This window comes from Danio rerio, chromosome 23, assembly GCF_049306965.1.
Source record: "Danio rerio strain Tuebingen ecotype United States chromosome 23, GRCz12tu, whole genome shotgun sequence".
NCBI classification, from domain to species: Eukaryota; Metazoa; Chordata; class Actinopteri; order Cypriniformes; family Danionidae; genus Danio; species Danio rerio.
The window spans coordinates 33,626,765-33,641,505 of NC_133198.1; the positions used below are offsets into that span (position 1 = coordinate 33,626,765).

General features: G+C 37.1%; 1 protein-coding gene across 33 annotated transcripts in view; it reads right to left on the bottom strand.

Annotated features, from left to right (window-relative positions):
- Positions 1-13,434, bottom strand: part of camta1a (calmodulin binding transcription activator 1a) — a 639,110-nt gene extending 625,676 nt beyond the window's left edge. For 17 of the 33 annotated variants that reach the window (XM_073939169.1, XM_073939167.1, XM_073939163.1 and 14 more), the window contains exon 1: positions 13,378-13,434. Coding sequence is in view for 21 of the 33 variants with exons in the window: in XM_073939164.1 (XP_073795265.1) it covers positions 13,378-13,402 (25 nt within the window). In the remaining 12 variants the exon portion in view is untranslated. Of the gene's footprint in view, positions 1-7,466; positions 7,569-13,377 lie in introns of all 33 variants that reach the window. The other 16 variants (XM_073939162.1, XM_073939147.1, XM_073939146.1 and 13 more) reach the window with 1 other exon arrangement.
- Positions 13,435-14,741: the final 1,307 nt, after the last annotated feature.

The window sequence follows — 14,741 nt, forward strand, 5'->3', positions numbered from 1 at the left end:
TTATTCAGATGGATGTGCATCCCCACTGACAATAAATTGTTAGTGAAATTTAAAGTCTGTAAAACTGTGGTTCTTTCATTTTTCAGTCTGTTTTTTTACTTCACTTTTATTGTATTTTCCGTAATCTTAGGGTCCAACATGGCTAAATACAGCTGATTCGAATGTTATCAGTCGATTGAATGGGCGTTATAAGTGGTTGTCAGCTGATAGATATGGGCCAGTAGGGGCCTTCTGCGCCTTCTAGTTATAATCCATCCTCATGGATAATCAGCTATAGATCACATAAGGCTGCAGGCAGAAGTTAACAAAAAATCTTTAATTAATTGTATTTTATTAAAGTCTACCCCTACCCCAACCCTAAACCCAACCGTCACAGTAATGTAAAAACAGATCTGGAGTCTTCTCTATTAGTATAGCTGATTAATAACCATGTGGATGGATGATAACAGCCTTCTAAGTCTACTAGTAGGCACAGAAGGCCCCTACTGGCCCATATCTATTAGCTGATAACCACTGATAACACCTATTTAATTGAGTGATAACATTCGAATTGGGTGCTAAATCTTTCTAGAATATAATTTCAGAATTTGTGAACAATGAGATGATAATATATACAGAAATATAAATCAACGTAAAAGCCAATAAGAGCATATACTGAGAGTACTGTTGAGTGCCCTTAGTTAGAATACGTCTAAAACATCATTGATAAAGACAAGCATACAGAGCATAAAATACAAGCGCATGCATGTGTTTGTACATGCACAAAACCCACAAGCAAATAACAGACAGCTGTTAGAAAAGTCATGCAGAATTACCAAAGACATACAGTGAATTAATGTGGATAACAACCGTTTCGCAGTCTCGTTTCCTTCATTTACATATGACTGATATTCCACTCACAAACTCTCTGGTGAATTAGCTTATCTAATCTAAGAGACAGAATCACCGCATGAAATAATAAAACATCTTTGAAGCTGCCGCATCAATAAATCAATGACTCAAAATAAACTATCAATTTTCCTTAGCAGATGTCAACTGGGAACAGGTGATTACCTGGCACAATGCCCGATGCGAAGTCACAATTACCACCTGACGGAAAAGTGCTTCCACATTGCAAGAAGCCAGACCTTGCTATTATCTTGAAAGAATCATGGATTGACGTATAACAGCAAAAGCCCTCTAAACCGGTATAATGCTTACTAAATCATATGCTACATTTTCAGTGGCAATCAGTAATACTAAAGCAAGAGAGTTGTGAGAAGAACTAGGAAAATGATTCTTGGCGCGCCTGACTGTGAGTGACTGAACATCTCTTGAGGGCATAATAAAGAGAACCGCATCTTAAACCTTTTAGACCTGGTGGTCTATAAATGTGCATGTGATCTTGTGGATGAAAGGATGTATGTTTAATAGCAAATCAAATAGCAATGTAGATGTTCAGGGATTTTTTTTATAAAGCAAAATGGCAGCAGACATAATAATTTATTTTTTGACAACCTCATACCATTTATAAATTTTAATGCTTAACAATAAGGTTGTATCATTCATTTATTTTCCTTTGGCTTAGTCTCCTATTTATCAGGGGTCACCACAGCGGAATGAACCGCCAACTATTCCAGCATGTTTTAAACAGTGAATGCCCTTCTAGCACTCACGTCACTGCCCACTGATGCTAAGCAGCCTTTATTACTCTGTCTCCTCTCCACCAATCAGTTGGTGTGATGTGCGGTCTGGCACAATATGGATGCCATTGCGTTATCCAGGTGGATGCTGCACACTGGTGGTCGATGAGGAGATTCCCCTCACAAAATGTGTGTTAAGCGCTTTGAGCGTCCAGAAAAGCACTTTATAAATGTAAGGAATTGTTATTATTATTATTTCTACTTCACTGGTGTCAATGTGTATAATTGAGTATTTACCTAATAGGACATTTAATAGTATTTTTAATAGGATATTGAACTTTTTAACATCAAATTATAGAATCAAATTACCCTTATGAACGATAAAATGTTTATGGCTATTTACATTATTATGCTGTTATATAATCATATATAATAATATGGCATAAAATGATCTAAACATTACAATAATATTGCTTATCACAACAATTTCTATGATCATATACCGCACAACAAAAATTTTGTATCTATTTTAAATGGTCTATATTGTGTCCTAAAGGTAGATTCACTTTCTTTTTTCTTAGTCCCTTTATTAATCTGGGGTCACCACAGGGGAATGAACCGCCAACTTATCCAGCATATGTTTTATGCAGTGGATGCCCACCTATACCACATGTTTTTGGACTTAAGGTACATAATAGTAGGGCTGGGCGATAAATCGAAAAAGTAATTGAAATTGACATTTAGCACCTATAATTAATAACATTTTTCCAGATAAACTTTTTCAATTATTTTCCTACTGTGTGTGGTGTCACGTGTTAAGGCTGTTATACTTATTATGTTATGATTTATACTTATTATTATAATATTATACTTCTGCCAAGGGCATGTGTGTGTATACTCCGGCACAGTCTTTGCATACATGCACACCTCTCAAAAAAATTTACTTACACATCACAACGACGCATAGCGCAAGCTTTGTGATTGGTGGGTTTGGTAGCGGTGACGACACTGGGCGATGCAAAGAGCCTCGTTTTAGGTAACGTGTGTTTTAATTTCAGTTGTTCAGCATTGATGTTCAATAAATAATCATAGCTAGTAAATAGTGTGTTTACTTCAATTATTTTAAAATCAAGTAATGCACCCGTCATTCAAAAATCTCTCACCTGTAATATTCAAGCATATTTACTGCACAAAACTTGTCAGTAAACTATGAGGACAAATAAATAAATAAAATAATCGTTCATTAATCGTAATCAAGTTAAAATGTTCAATAAATTGATATTTTGATTTTAGGCCAAATCGCCCAGCCCTACATAGTGCCTAAATAAGTACAAAAATCTACCTTTTGAAGGGGTAAAACATAAGTAAAACATTTGTACCTTCATTTCTGAGAGTGTGTCTCCAGTTTGAGACAAAGCTTTGTGGTTATATATTGTGTACTGAGAATCTCTGCCTTGATTTTAATTCCAGATTACATCATTATTTTCCATCCTTTGCTCTTTGAAAAATCAATGCTTGATTAATTGCAAAAAAACTGATCTTTGCTGCACAAAAAGATGACAGCATCTAAATTAAGGAGTACAAACAACATAATTTCAGCATCTCTCCTCCACCTGATTATCTTCATGTTCAGTTTGTGTTGTATTAAAAGACAAACAACAACGTGAGCTCATATAAGACACATAATGAGTTAAAAGGAATGTGAATCTGCAAAATGTATGGACGAAACTGCCTGGATTCACTGCCTTTGAATGCTGTTGGCATAAAACAACCCTAAAATACACTGAGACACTTTCTATTTTTCATTATTTGCCCTGAATCCTCAGACTAGACATAGTACGCAGCAGTGTTCAGCTGTGTCTGCCCATAGTGCTGTTTGTCAGGCTGACTATAGCCGCTGTGACAAATCACCAGCAGGCAGCCTTGTTAAAACACTGATGTGGTTTAATGGGTGATGTCCGAGACTTGGGTCCATCTGATGAGCTCTCAGCAGACATTAGTGACCAGCCGCATCCACTAGAGCGATCGCAATTCTGGCTGAAGTTTGCCTGTGATACATTTCTTTCTATTTCTAAACTAAACCTAGACTATCCAGCCTTCCTAGTTCTATGCTGACTAAATCATTATAAACATCTCATCGAAAAAAAAAAGTTGCCGCCATCCAAATACAGTATGATTCTGGCCTGGATCCACGAAGCCCAAAACTGTGACTTAATTCAGCTAGCAAAGTGCCTGCAACAAACTGAAGAGAAAAACGAGCCTTCTTATGTATTTTCAGCCTCAGCCAAGCTCACCCATCCATGAAAATCCCATCTCAGGGAAAGAGGAGGTGAGGACCCTGCGAGCACACACACGCACAAACACACACACATTCACTCGCACACAGCAGACAGTAAAGGACACGCTGCCAGATCCTCACTAAAGCCCTTTATCCTTATCATAACTACTCCCACAATTACTCACATGAGTGGTTTACCTGTTTCCGCCAAGCCATGCTGCATTTTTTTACTGTCCTAGTGATACAAAAACCTCTAGGCACCACCATTAACTGGGCCGCTACAGACAGGGATGCATAGCGGTTACATCATGAGCATGAGAGTGTGAGAGTTGATACCAAAAGCGCAAACAGATATGCGTGCTCTAATGTTAGTGCAGTCAAGAAAATAATAATAGCTTGATACATATGAATACTGAAATATTTAATATAATATAATATTACTGTGCAATATGATGATACATATGGTATGGACAAAATAGAACGTCTATCATTTCATATTATGCTCTATTGTCATTTCTTTGTGTCACAAAATACATTGTTTACGGTAATACTTTTTCATAATTTATGTCAGCGCAATATTACATGGCATTACAGGGATACAGAGAGAAATGTGAATAACAACATTGTGAGAAAGTTGCGATCTTTAAAGTACAATGTGGACATTTTGTATTTTTTAAAATGTTGGACTGATCTCGATTTGTTTGTGAAAAGTGGTTTAAATTTGATTATTATATTTTCTATATTTATAAATGTTTAATCGCTCATTTGTCATGAAGTCCAATATAAAGTGAGAAATACGATCAAATATGGAATGAGTACATACTATATAAATGTATACACTCACTGGCCACTTTATTAGGTACACCTTACATGTAAAGGGTTGGACTCCCTATTGCCTTTAAAACTGCCTTAATCCTTCAAGGGATAAATTCAGCAAGGTATTGGAAATATACCTCAGAAATTTTGGTTCATAATACTGCCGCTTACTGGATATTTTCTTTTTTTCGGACCATTCTATAATGGTTGTGTGTGAAAATGCCCGTAGATCAGCAGTTTCTGAAGTACTCAGAATAGCCTATCTGGCAGCAACCATGCCACATTCAAAGTCACTTAAATTACCTTTCTTCCCCATTCCGATGCTTGTTTTGAACTGCAGCAGGTCGTCTTGACCATGTCTACATGACTAAATGGATTGAGTTGCCGCCATGTGATCGTCTGATTAGGGAAATGTATAGTATAATACTAAAAAGTATATAATGTAAAAAAGGAATAGTCCTTTAGATGTGATCAGAATATTGTATATAAACTATTAACTGATATAATTAAAAGAAATAGTACTATATCATGATATATATACGTATCATTATAAGCATCTGAAATGACTTAAATCATGATCTGACAATTTAATCATATCACACAGACCTAAAAACTTTTATTGATACTAGGTATGGGACAATATCCGTTTTTAAGGTATACCACGGTTTTAAAGGTTTTAAAACCATAAAAAAAGGTATATGTAAGATTTTTTATTCACATTTGTTTGTTTGTTTGTTTGTTTGTTTGTTTGTTTGTTTGTTTGTTTGTTTGTTTGTTTGTTTGTTTGTTTGTTTGTTTGTTTGTTTGTTTGTTTTTTGGACAACAGTATCTCTTACAGAACATATATCCAAAGATGTCATTTTAAATTGTAAAAGAAATCTGAAGACAGAAGTCAATGATTAATTTAAATTATTTAGCTTAACATATTTACTGCTTCAAAATATTTTAAATGTTTCTTAAAATAAAATATATTGTGTTCAAAGGGGAACAAGTTTTTGTTTTTTTACCCAGACATTTAAAAAGAATATATTTTAGATCAGTACTGAATCACAAGATTGTCAAATCGTGAATCCGTGATATTTATGTTCGAGGTTATCATACCGTCAGAAACTTATACGGGCCCAAGCCTAATTGATACATCAGTATCAGCTGCACTTTGTCTACAGCAGCAAATTCACTCTATCCTGACACTGTTAAACTATATTCATCTCATTTGGTTAAAGTGTTTAACGTGTTATGTACCCACCACTGTCTTTAATCTATCCCACCACAGTTTCACTTTCAGTTTCATTTATCTGGTGTTTTAGCAGCTGACTGCAGCTCAGTTTAGAGCTGATGCTCCAATTATTCATGAAAATTTTTAGATCTAGTCAATTAAAAACACACAAGCAGAAGCCACAATAAAATAGCAGCCTATTGTCTTAGGTAACCTTTTATTTTCATATTAATTTACAGTTATTTTTATCAAAATTGCATGCTTTTTAGCTTTAGAATATACAGAAATACGTCGCTGGTTCGAGTGGGTCCCAACTGACCCAGCTGGGATTTCTGTGTGAAGTTTGCATGTTCTCTCCGTGTTCATGTGGGTTTCCTCCGGGTGCTCCAGTTTCCTCAATAGTCCAAAGATATGTGGTATAGGTGACCTGAATAAACTAAGTTGTCCATAGTGTATGTGTCTGAATGAGCGTGTATGGATGTTTCCCTGTACTGGGTTGCAGCTGGAAGAGCATCCACTCTGTTAAACTTATATGCTGAATAAGTTGGAGGTTCATTCAGCTTATTAATAAAGGGACTAAGCCAAAAAGCAAATGAATGAATGAATGAATATACCGAAATATCCATCTCACACATTTTAAATGGTATGCTCTTAATAGTAATGCCTTTTCCCAGATTGTACAGAAAATAGCATCAAATATGATGGTATTATATGACAGTTTTTCCAGAAAACATGATAACATTTCTCGCATACACACACACACACGCCACCTTAAATAAAATCTTCAAGAATGCAAACAAGCGCTTCTGTCATTTACGTTCCATCTCTAGGCATGTTCATTAAAAATCTTTGAGCTTTGAAATGGCAAGGACTTACTCAATAGCGTAATGAGCAGACGGCATAACAAGAAGATGAGGCTGATTTAACTCCACTTACAAATTTACATGAGAAAAAAAAAACCAAGGAACTTAATTACACAGATCAACTAAGTCTTCAGAGGTGCGAGAAAAGAAGACATACTGCCTATTAAACATGAAAACAGTGCCACTTCTACAGCAATCAAAGCTCCACAACACATCTAGCCATATTAATGTGCGCATGATCCAAACACAACAAATGTGCGATGCTTAAAGTCCAGCATAAAATATGCATGTTCTATTCTCTAAGCGTCTAGTAGCGTTGACAAATGATTTCAACAAATGCAACAGTTCAGTCTCGCTGAGCCATTGGGCCTCCTAGATGGATGTTTTTCAAAGGTCGACACTGGTGTTTGAAGCAAGAGGTGTGCCAGGTCTTACCCACCCACTGTCACTTTCAGTTACTAACAACACGTCTGATATCGACAACATAACCCCGTCAAAGCATTGACTCGTCAATCATCACAGAAAGCCCCAACAGGAAGTCCCACGGGAGGAGAGGGCGACAAATGAAATCAAGAGGCAAATAAATGAATCGATGGATGAATAATAGATTAGGCAGCAAGTGGCCCCTTCGAGCAATGCCACGGAATGCAATATTAATAAGCAGCTCTTACTGTTCGTCTCTGTGTCATCACTGACACTCTTAGGAGGAGCATGGGCCGAATAACACACAGCTGATCTGTACATTCGATCCGGATTACGGATTTTCTTCAGTCCTTCAGGAAGCAAAGAGAGAGTGGAGAAGAAGAAGAAAAAAAAAAGAATTCTGGGAAAAGTACACAGTCCCGGATTTACAACTTTGTTTCAGTCTTTATTTCCCCCATGCACATAGCAGGAACTTATACGAATGTTTACCAGGGTCAGCAGTGTCATGTCTGCCGAACCCCAGTCTCCCTCCCATCAGCAAGCCCATGCATCCCAAATGTGTCCATCTCCATGCTGAGGAACACCTCTCCCAAACAATATGCACCGTTCGGCCTCAGAGTTCAGCGTGCCTATTTGCTTCTCCCCCTTTTTTTATCGAGAACATTCAGGGGTGCATTTAAAGGGATTACTTTGGCCTAAGGTGCTGCCTTGTGGGGAGAAAATGCAGTTTCATTTGCAGGCAAGGGTATGGACGAGGAATGTAAAAGCAAACCAGTTCCCTTGTACTTGAGACCGCATGCACATTTTCATTAACTGTAACAGAGTATCATAGACGGCTCCAGCTCTTAATGACTAGTTTCACCACCAAGGAAGAAGCTAAACCATTGTATATAATGTATATGATGCTAACTGATTTATCTTCAAAAGCACCTGAAATGTTATGTCTGTCTGTCTGTTTCTTTTCTTTTTTCCCCCTTTGCTACTCAGTCTCACTGATAAATCTGTAGGCGCTGAAATAAACAGTCAAGAAATGGCCCCTAACAGGTAGCAATGAGGGCGGCAATCACATTCATTGTGGTCCCAGGGCTGTTTGGTGAGGCTCAATTTTAGTAAGCTACACCAATCGATGAAGTTAATGTGTGTTTCTGTGTGAGGCAGGTAGGGAAGGATCGAGACAAGCCGAAAGGATCTTTCACAGGTCCCCAAGAAGAAGTGGCATCTCCATCTAGGCCTGCCATTCACTAATTTAATTAGAAAAGCAAAATCTCAAAGCATACTCTGAAAAGAACTGCGATATAAGGTTAGTATAGGTGTCTAAATGGTAATTTTATGGCCCAATATGTCATAAATCTCTCTTTGGAAAATATCTGTCCTGCCTGTTTCTTGTGCTAATAATCAGTTGTTGTAATATAACAGCTTTTGTGGTATTTGCAGGGGGAAAAACCATCAAATTAAATAGATACGAGAAGAAATATGGACATATTTTCTGTTTAACCTTCTGGTACTGTTCGCACTGGGGTCAAAATAGATTTGTTTGCCTGTTATTTGTATATTTAATTAAAATATAATATATGTCCAGATTCGATCATGCAGTTTCAGACTCGATTGGAATCAGACGTTACCTCCCGATCAGGACTCGAATATATATATATATATATATATATATATATATATATATATATATATATATATATATATATATATATATATATATATATATATTCAGATTTTTTTAACACATCTATAGTTATGTGGTGGCACAGAGCTAGACCTCTTTTTTGACTTCACACAGAAACAGCTACGCATGAGGCATGACATCACTTTGTTGCAGAGATGCTATTGGTCAAATGCCGGCAAAATAGAACACTGAAGCAACTTTAAGCGGAAAACGCGAGAATGTCTGCGGTCTAGAGGTATTATAAAGTTGATGACGACAACATTGTCATAGTAAACTGTGAAATATGTAAATGCCTGCCAGGTGTTTTAAGTTGAGGTGCTATTTGATTTATATTAGCTTTGTTTTATATTTACTGTTGCACTAAAGTCCAAAAGTGAAGAATTTATGTTATGTATTACTTGATTGTTCAAGCTACCTCACAGAAGTGCTCTGTTTTTTAACAGAGTTGTTAAATGTTAAAATAAGGAGACATCCTAGATCTGTTTCTTCACCCTTCTTTAGTCTTTTTTATGTATTATAGAAGTATCTAATCGAGTTTCCATATCGGTAGATACTCAAAATCAAATGACAAGGGCAAAAAAAAATTTGATCGGGACATAATATGATATTAAGTCCGTTCATGCATTTTCTTTTCAACTTAGTCCCTCTATTAATCTGCGTTCGCCACAGCGGAATGGACCGCCAACTTATCCAACATATGTTTTACGCAGCAGATGCCCTCTCAGCCGCAACCCATCTCTAGGTAGTCCATAATAGACATGGGACACAGTTTGCAAAAGTCAAGGTTTTAAATTTTCTGCAAAATTGTACCTAAGGTATGTGTACGTTTTATTAATTTATTTTTTTAGGACAACAGTACCTCCAGCAAAAAAAAAAGATATCTGTTTTAAAAGATGCCATTTAAAATTGTATTTTTAAAAAATATGTGTTTTTAAAAAAAATGAAGACAGCAGAAGTTGATAATTAATTTAGTTTGACGTGTTTGTTGTTCCAAAATATTTTAAATGTTTCTCACAATAAAATATATTGTGTTCAAGAGGGAAATTTTTTTTGTTTTTTACAAATTTAAAAAGAAAATATTTTAGAGCAGTAATCACAATACCACAAAAAACGTGGAACCGTGATGTTTTTGTCCAAGGTTATTATACCGTCAGAATCTTATACTGGCCCATGCTTATCAATAATAAAGTGTTTTTGTATTTAACATTCAGCTTTCTTGCGATATGACAGAATGAAAATATATTAAGTGAAAAAATGTGGTAAAAAGTGAAACTTCTTTTAAAATGTGTTATGAAATATAAATTTCACAAAACATGTTTTACTCTAACACTATGAAAAAAATAAATACTTAAACTTGAGGCTGATACCTCAAAAGAAAAAAACTTTTTTTTGTGCCAAATATTTTCACAAGATTAACTTAATATTCATATTATTTTTAAATGCAATCATTTCTGACGGCAAACAACACAAGTGTGATGATTTTTCAGGTGCATTTAGCCTTTTTTTATTACATGGCAAGTGCCTAAGTCTTTGCTGAATTTGATGCAATTTCATTCATTCATTCATCCATCTTCCTTCGGCTTCCTTCGGCTAAGTCGCTTATTAATCAGGGCGGTTCATTCCGCTGTGGCGAGCCAACTATTCCGGCACATGTTTTACGCAGCGGATGCCCTTCCAGCCACAACCCAGTACTGGGAAACATCCATACCCTCTCATATTCAAACATGCACTCATACACTACGGCCAATTTTGTTTACTCAATTCACTTACAGTGCATGTATTAGGACTGTGAAAGGAAACCAGAGCACCTGGAGGTATCCTATGCAAAGAGGGGGAGAACATGCAAACTTCACACAGAAATGCAACTGGCCCAGCCCGGACTTGAACCAGCGATCTTCTTGCTGTGAGGCGACAGTGACTGAGCCACCATGCTGCCATTTCACTGAATGTAAAAATAAAAAGGTTTACAAAAAATAGCATAACAGTACCAGAGGATTAATATGCTAATTAAGCTAATTGCCATCATCTTGTCCTCAATATCAGATTTTAGCTCAACGAGGGTGAGTAAATGATTTTCTGCTTTAACAGTGTACTGTCCCTTTAACGGTACAGTTCCCTAGCTAGCACATCCCAACACACAGCCGCCACCTTCCATAGGTACAGTCCCAGTTCCTGGCAATCTAAAAAGTGAGCTGGGTCATACCAGGAGACAGAAGAACTCTATGGGGTGCGTGAGACATTAACCATGTTTTCACAGCAGCCTCCAGCTAAGAACAGCCTGTCCTTATGTGCAAAAAACCCTGCCAAATAATAAGGCCCTCGAGAACCATGCTCTATGCAAACATTTTAAATGCTTCAAGGACAAAAGTTTAAAACACAGGCAACGATCAGCACTAAAATGAATGGCATGCAAAATGCCTCCCCTATACGTCCCGAATGTGTGTAGGCCTAGAAATTAAATATAACCCACTGCCAGCTAAACAGGACTCTGTTTTTAGTTGTAGCTATATGGTACAGCGCTTTCTATATTAATGTGGAGGTGTGGAACGCTAGCTCCTCCCCCATACGTTGACCTGACAAGCATGACAAAAATAACCGAGCCCGTTCTGCAATGGGAGTCACAAGTCGGGGTTTCTAAAAAGCTCTTGGCTACTGAGAAGCATTGGCAGGAAGCAGCAGAGTCTGAGGCACGTTTCAAGGCTTGTTGTGTTTGTTTGCATCTGAAATGCACACACAGACATGCAGAGATTGACAAACACATGCACACACTCACAATCACACACACACAGAGAGAGAGAGAGAGGCAGCTAGTTTAGGTAGTTAGCCTCAGTGCTGTTTTTAAAACACTCGTATATATCTATATTTATGGTAATGCTTGTATTCTTAGCTGACACAGTGTTAAAAATATAACAGGGAACATTTTGGAAGCTCAATATCACCCCCTTGTGGAGTACTATATGTTTAGAATGCTGGAATTATCTGGAGATGTTGTAATGCCAATTATGTTTTAATTGATTACATCTTAAACCTAAATATGCATAATTTACAATACAAATGCAAGGTTTTATAACCAAAGTTATTTTTCACTTTCTACTAGGCTATTCAGCATTAAAAATAGGAAACCCTATCATCTGCAATCACGATATAAAATGCTGTGTATAAAGATTATTTACAGGTGAGTTTGTTAATTATCCAAAACATGACAGAATTGTTATTCTGTTATCTTTATCCACAACTATATTTTCAAGATTACAACAACAAAAAGTTTATTTTAACTCAATGTCGCCACCTTGTGGTTGTAAAACCACCCTTTTCTTTTGATGTGACTGAAGGTGAATTACAAACCAAAAATCCTCGCAGCTAATGACGACTTATCAAAACCTACGTGTTTATATGCTTTATGTACAGGGAAAGCTGTTACATGAAAGTGTTGTCAGCTTGACAGCTGTTCAATGTGTATTTCTTGTCAAGTACATGTGATGACACTAAAAATGATACTGTTGCTACTTCTGACAATAATAATTAGGGATTTTGACCATTTCTTCAGTAGCGACACACTGTAAACATGCATTATCTGCAACTGTGCAAGAGTCTCTTCGTGAAAGCAACTCTAGTTACCATATTCATTCCAGAGACATTTCTGAAAAGTATTCAAAACACTGCTAATGAGAAATGGTAATGTATTATGCAATGCCACGTCTTCTTCCGTTCTGGCAATAAAAAATAAACAATCATTTTAAAGTTATTGCCGCCACATTCCTTTGGTTCTGTAAAGGTCTGGAAATATCAGACCCCGGTTGAGAGATTTAAACCACTGTTTATGTGTATCTGACGTAAAGGGGACACACTGGCGTGGAAGAATGTGTCCTTGAAGCAAATTTCGAAGTGAAATTGCTTTGACCACACATGACAAAACCGCTAAATGCAAGGTCAGTTAGTGTCTATGGGCGCGTGAAAGTGACTGAAGGAAAAAATATACTATTAAAGAAGCTTACCAATGAAATTTGTACGACTTCTGGCGGTGAGGAGAGCTTTTGGTCAAACTACGGTCTCCAGAACTCTATACACTCCAACTCAGAAACAATTTACGCAACCGAGGGAGCTTGATAAATCGAGACAAGAAGTTAGAAAACGACAGTCGTCGCGGCTCACAAGTTTTGCTTTGAGCGCGACCGTCAGGCTGAAGGAAATGGAGCACGAGGCAGATGTTTGAATTTTCAAAGGTGCTCGCGCTTTTGCTCCGGCTTGTTTTTAAATATGTGTGATGCACACTGCTGGCTAGCTACCGATGCTGGCTAGGGTGATGTGATGTGATGTCTCCGTGCTGGAATAACGAGTGTGCGAGGATAAACACAGAGGCTTTACAATCCCGAAAGCTCCTCGGATCTCAACTGGCGGCTCTTCCCTGCCTGCCTCCAATTTTTTCCCCTCGCACACTCTTGCCGTACAAGTAAAAAATATCCCCGATGTTTCTGACTTACCTTCCGGCTTGTTTTCGGCAGCCATTTCCCCTCCGCGCGCCACATCCTCCTCCTCCTCTTCACGAGCGTTGGGTACCACGCGCGTTCACGCCGAGGACAGCAGCACGAGAAGGGACTGGCGAGGCAGAGGCAAGTCCAACCAGAGCGCACTCACCATTGGCTGTCGGACTATGACTGACCATGTTGTGCTAAAATGGCTTGCGAGAGCAAAGCAAACATCCTCCCCTTCGAAGTGTCTCCGAGAGCCATTGGGTAAAGCGGGATGTGTAGATACACCTTAAGAAGAATCCAACCAATCTGAAGTGAGGGCTCGTGAGACGTTCTCGTGCAAATGAAAAGACGATGGGAATGTTTAAGGTTGGTAAATTCTGGTCAAGAAAAAGAAACAATTTTGTATCTTTTTTCATTGTATTTACTCTAGAATATTTTGGAAAGATTTGGAATTGTTTATTAAACAAAAAATGGATTATAAGACAGAAATTTGTTTGATGTACTGTTTTATTCTGATGAGAACTTAAATTGCAAAGCACAACAGATTTTTTAATTTCTTTATGTTATTAGGACAATACTACATAAAAGAAAAAGTGGGCTCAATTTAAAGCTAACTTTTCACATTTTGTAAATGACTTCAAATTATATGTAAATCTTTTAGAACTATCACAAAACAAAAAGCACTAAAAACATGTGAAAACGTTTAATTCAACTACATATCATTTTTATATTTTCTCTTTTAGAAAACTATTTAAATATGTAGCACCTCGTGTTTTTGTGGCATTGAATTAATAAAAAAAAGTTCAAAATCAAATCAAAGAAACATATTTCTGGAAAGCTTGGTGAGCTTGTTGGTGATGACCTTTTATACTCTTCAGATATTATAATCAGTTATTTTTCCTCTTATTACAGGCTATTTCAATTCAATTTTTAATTCACCTTTATTTGTATAGTGCTTTTACAATGTAGATTGTGACAGTGCAGCTTCAAATAAAAGATTATGGTAAATTGTAAATTGAATGTGTCAGTTCAGTTTTCAGAGTTTAAGTTCAGTTCAGTTTAGCTCAGTTCAGTGAGGTTTAATAATCACTACTGAGAGTCCGAACACTGAAGAGCAAATCCATTGGCGTGTAGCTCTACTGATTCCGAACCATGCTAGCCAGTGGCAACAGCGGCGAGGGAAAAAAAAACTTCACCAATTGGAGAAAGTGAAGAAAAAAAAAACTCAAGAGAAACCAGACTCAGTTGGACACGACCATTTCAATTTCTACGCTGGCCAAATCTCTTGTGCAGAGCTGCAGTCTATTTGTATAAAAGCATTGCTTTGCCACAAATGCTCTGCATATTTCCACTAAAACTGATGACTTTTTACC